The 4,277-nt window shown below is 50.9% G+C and overlaps 1 protein-coding gene across 1 annotated transcript; it reads right to left on the bottom strand.

The window, feature by feature from the left end:
- Positions 1-1,329: 1,329 nt before the first annotated feature.
- On the bottom strand, positions 1,330-3,661 carry Tnfsf9 (TNF superfamily member 9). Its single transcript, NM_181384.3, has 3 exons — positions 3,145-3,661; positions 2,773-2,809; positions 1,330-2,085 (listed from the first exon to the last, which is right to left on the bottom strand). Exons 1-3 carry the CDS (start codon positions 3,568-3,570, stop codon positions 1,622-1,624), a joined length of 927 nt encoding a protein of 308 aa, NP_852049.1. The 5' UTR covers positions 3,571-3,661; the 3' UTR covers positions 1,330-1,621.
- Positions 3,662-4,277: the final 616 nt, after the last annotated feature.

Raw genomic sequence — 4,277 nt, 5'->3', positions numbered from 1 at the left:
TAGGAAATACTGAAATGGAAATTTTTTAAATATCTGTTGAGGCCCAGAGTGGCTGTGGGTTTTGAGTTTGCTAAATGTTATCGATTGAGTTTACAGCAGCCCTGGGCCTGATCACATCACACATCAGCTTGGGTGTTGGGAGGCCTTCCTTGTGGCTGCAGCGAGAGCCATGTTCAGAATCACAGAGGAGGGCCTTTACAGATATCTAGCTGGCTTGTGAGACTTCTCTGTTTTTTTTTTTTTTAAGAATTATTTTATTTTACTTAATGTGTATGAGTACACTGAAGTTGTCCTCAGACACACCAGAACAGGGCATTCAATCCCATCACAGATGGTTGTGAGCCACCATGTGGTTGCTGGGAATTGAACTCAGGACCTCTGGAAGAGCAGTCAGTGCTCTTAACCGCTGAGCCATCTATCTCTCCAGCCCTCTCTGTTTCTTTTTGGTTCTCCCCCCCCCCCCCCCCCCCCGAGCTGGGGACCGAACCCAGGGCCTTGCGCTTCCTAGGTAAGCGCTCTACCACTGAGCTAAATCCCCAGCCCCATGTTTCTTTTTAATTTGATTTATTTTGTTGCTTGTTTTGAGACAGGGTCTTGTGTATCCTGGGCTGTCCTACCTTGAACTCTGGATCCTCCAGCCTTTACTTGGAGTTGTCAGTTGGGGGACTTAGCCTACGTGACCACCATTGGGGGAATTTCCTTAACGAATTCTCTGTCAGCATCTATATCTATAACTATAACCTGCTCCAACAGGTTCTGTCTCTCAAAACGGTACACAGACCAGTGCCATCACATCAGAAATCATAACCTTTCACATGGGATGGTTGGGGTAGGAGGTTGTTTTATTTTTGTTTATTGCTTAGTCATAGCTGGATTCCCAGGAACAGAGCACTCTGAGAAAAGCACAGCCCTCACATTCGTGAGAGACTGGTTCTATCTCAGCACTCCATCTGCTGCTCTGTCAACTGGGTGTCAGGATGCTGTCAGGCTACATAAGATTCTTGTCTTACAAAAGGGAGAGTGCTACAGGGCCACTTGAGCCAGTTATTCTAAGAACCTGCCTATAGACACTCCCCCTCCCCAGGGATGGAGACAGGAGGGATTCTTGGGGCCCAATGGCCAGACAGCCTTGCAGAAACAATAAATTCCAGGTTCAGTGAGAGACCCTGTCTCAAAATATGAAGTGGAAATAGATTGAAGAAGACACTGAATCAACTGTCCTCTAAACATATGCACATACATGTATACAAAGACATATTTGTGAATGAACACCATACCCATAGTCATGAAAATTTAAAATTTAACAAGGGAAATGATAAAAATAAAGACTTATTTACAAATACATTTATTTTTTACTTATTAATATAAATATAAAGTTTGATTTGGGAACCTTTGATTTCTAGCAGCTGCCCAGCAGTTACTAATGCTGTCCAGTGAATTATATAAAGTCTTGTCTGAGCTATGCTCACAATAAATACTGAGTCCAGTTAAAGACAAGAGGAAAGTCCTGGAGGAAGGACTGCCTAGGCCCCATGAAATATAGCAGCTTGGGGTCTTAGCGTCCAGGGGTCACAAGAAGGGTGGCTAGAGCACCCATGTGCAATGTCACGTGGGTAAGAACTCATCCCTGAGGGGGGTCAGGTTTCACAAGGAAGAGTCCAAAGCTGGTGGTGTTGGCATGAGACAGCTCCCAGTCTCTGTATGCATCCTGGGCTCCATGCAGATAGGCCCTCAGATCCACACTGAGGCGGTGACCAGCCTTCAGGCGCAACAGACGATTCCAGGAACGATCCACTAATTTGTCCTCCATGGAGCAAGGGAACAATTCCACTGTCAGGGCCAAGCTGTCAAGGTGATCTACCTGAGGCTTTGCTTGCAAAACAAGGGAGACCCAGCCCTGCACCTTGCGGCCTGTGTTTATGGACGTTGGACTGAGCTTCAGTTCCAAGAACACGTAGTAGAGCCCAGGACTGTCCACCACCAACTCCTTTTTGTCCTCCTCGTACCTCAGACCTCGAGACAGGTATGAGCTCCCAGCTCCCTCCTGGCTGTGCCAGTTCAGAGTCGTGTTACTCAGCGATGCTTCTAGAAAAAGAACGCTGAGTTGCTGGGTGTTATGGGGTGTGGGGAGGTGGGACCATGGAAACGGGGAGGAAAGAGGAAACAAAACAGAAGGAAAAGGAGGGAGGCCACCTAGAAGAAAGTGATTGTGGAATAAGAAAGAGGTAAAGGGAAGAGGGTCTTGAGTACTTAGAGTGGAGATGCTCCAGGAAGGAGATGAGTAAGGGGAGGAGTGGTGAGAGGAGAAAAAAAGAGAGGAATCAGAGGAGGAGGAGAGGGATGAGCAAAACTGGGAGAGGGGTGAGATATGGAGTGTGCGGGGAAAGGGGGACTCTGAGGGCAGATAACTTGACAATTAATGAAGACTTGGCAGGGAGGGACTAGGGCTGGGGCTCAGTAGGGTACCTGAAGCCCAAAAGCGTTCATCCCAGCCTGTTGGAGGTGTTGGCAGTAGGGTGGTCAGTCCCAACTACATAATGAATTTGAGGGAAGCCTGGGCTACATGGGAGGAAGAGAGGAAGGAAAGGAGAAAGAGAGATCTAAATTCTCAGTTCTCTGAAGACCTAGATAGGGCCACAAGGACAACAGCTGACGCTGTGACAGCAAGTGAGAAAGACTGAGAAGGTGAGGGAGAAGGACAGATTAGAAGGGAGTGCCCCCTTGGTCAACCTCCCTGCAGGACCCGCTGGGAATAAATCAGGGGGCACTCACGGTTTTTAGCCAGTAGCTTGGCGAACACGGGAAAACCCTGGGAAGAAAGAAGAATAAAGGTAGATGCTGCCTTACATCCTAAAGAAGCAGATAGGAACTCATGTGGCCCAGCCCACTTTGGGGGTGCCGGGGGGGGGCTAGAGGGGCTGAAGGGAAATGCGCTGCACCCTCGGGAGTCCTCCCCAAGGTCTTCATAGGAGCGTTCAAGAGGTTAAGACACAAGGGATTTCCTCTGCGGGCCAGACGGAGAGGGAGTGCTTCAAACAGAGTAGCAGGAGTGGGGTGGGGGTCTGGAGAGCTGTTCTCTCCGTGTCAGTGCAGAGATGCTTCCAGAAAGTAAAAAGGGTCCCCTAGGGATGGGATGAGCCTCACCTGTTGTGTAGTGTTGGCGCAGCCAATGTGGGAAACAGGGGTGACCTGGTCTGCAGTATTCTCTCCGGTATCCAGGTCAGGCGAGGTGGTGATTGTGAGCGCGGGCTGAGGTAGGATGCGGATGAAGATAGGGACACAGGCGACCAGGAGCAGCAACACCAAGCCGCCTAGGCAGTAAAGCCTCGGGTGGCGGGAACAAAAGTTCAGGGCCGGCGGCCACGCGGCCTCAGGATCCCGAACATTAACCGCAGGGCACGCAGCATCCGTGGGCAGCGCAGCTTCTGTGAGGCGCACAGTATCTACCAGGAACGCAGCATCCGAAGGGAGCCCGGTATCTCTGAGGAACGCCGCATCCGGGGGCTGCGCAGTACCTGGTGGATGTCCGGCATCCACGGTCCCCCCAACATCAAGTGCGTGCTGGTCCATTGCCTCGGGCAGTGCACATCTCCCGCCAGTGCCCACGCTTTATAGGCTACGGAGGCGCCTTTTCCGGGGAGGGGAGGGAGGGCAGCCGCGGGGTTCCCGGGCTCCGCGCTCCGCCCCGCGACTCCCGGAACTTTCTTCCTTCCTCCTCCTCCTTCTCCTCCTCCTCCTTCTCCTGTCCAGTCCTTCCCCAGCATCCAGACCCTGTGCCCGCCCATTCTTCCTTTTTTTTTTTTTTTTTTTTTTTGGTTGCTTGGTTGTTTGGTTGGTTTGGTTTGGTTTAACACTGACACATTAAAGAGTTGTTTATATGATGGGGAGGGATCCGTTCCTCCCTAGCCTCTCTTGAGTCTCAGCTGTCTCCCTTCTTTTTCTGTTTCCCCACTAATAGGTTATTTCTCCACCGTTTTTCATTTCTGTTTTTCTGTCTCCAACTCTCAAACCTCTGACCCACAAGTTTCTGTCTCTCTCCCTGTCTCTCCTGCCCCCTTTTTCTTTCAACCCCTAGCCCCCATCCCTGGGACATCCTCATACTTTGCCCTAAGTACTCTGGGGACATCCAAAACTCCCCACACACACCACCACAACCCCTAGTGGAATCAAAGAGCACTGCTGAGCTCCCACCCACCCAGCCTCTTCCTCCCCAGGACCCCATCTCTACCCTGGGCCTTTCCTGGCTTGTCCCCACCCACTTTCTTGGGGCTTCCTGT

The sequence above is a fragment of the Rattus norvegicus genome, chromosome 9 (assembly GCF_021556685.1).
Source record: "Rattus norvegicus strain SHRSP/BbbUtx chromosome 9, alternate assembly SHRSP_T2T, whole genome shotgun sequence".
Classification (NCBI taxonomy): domain Eukaryota; kingdom Metazoa; phylum Chordata; class Mammalia; order Rodentia; family Muridae; genus Rattus; species Rattus norvegicus.
The sequence above is the reverse complement of the archived record's forward strand: the minus strand, read 5'-3'. Positions and strand labels throughout refer to the sequence as shown.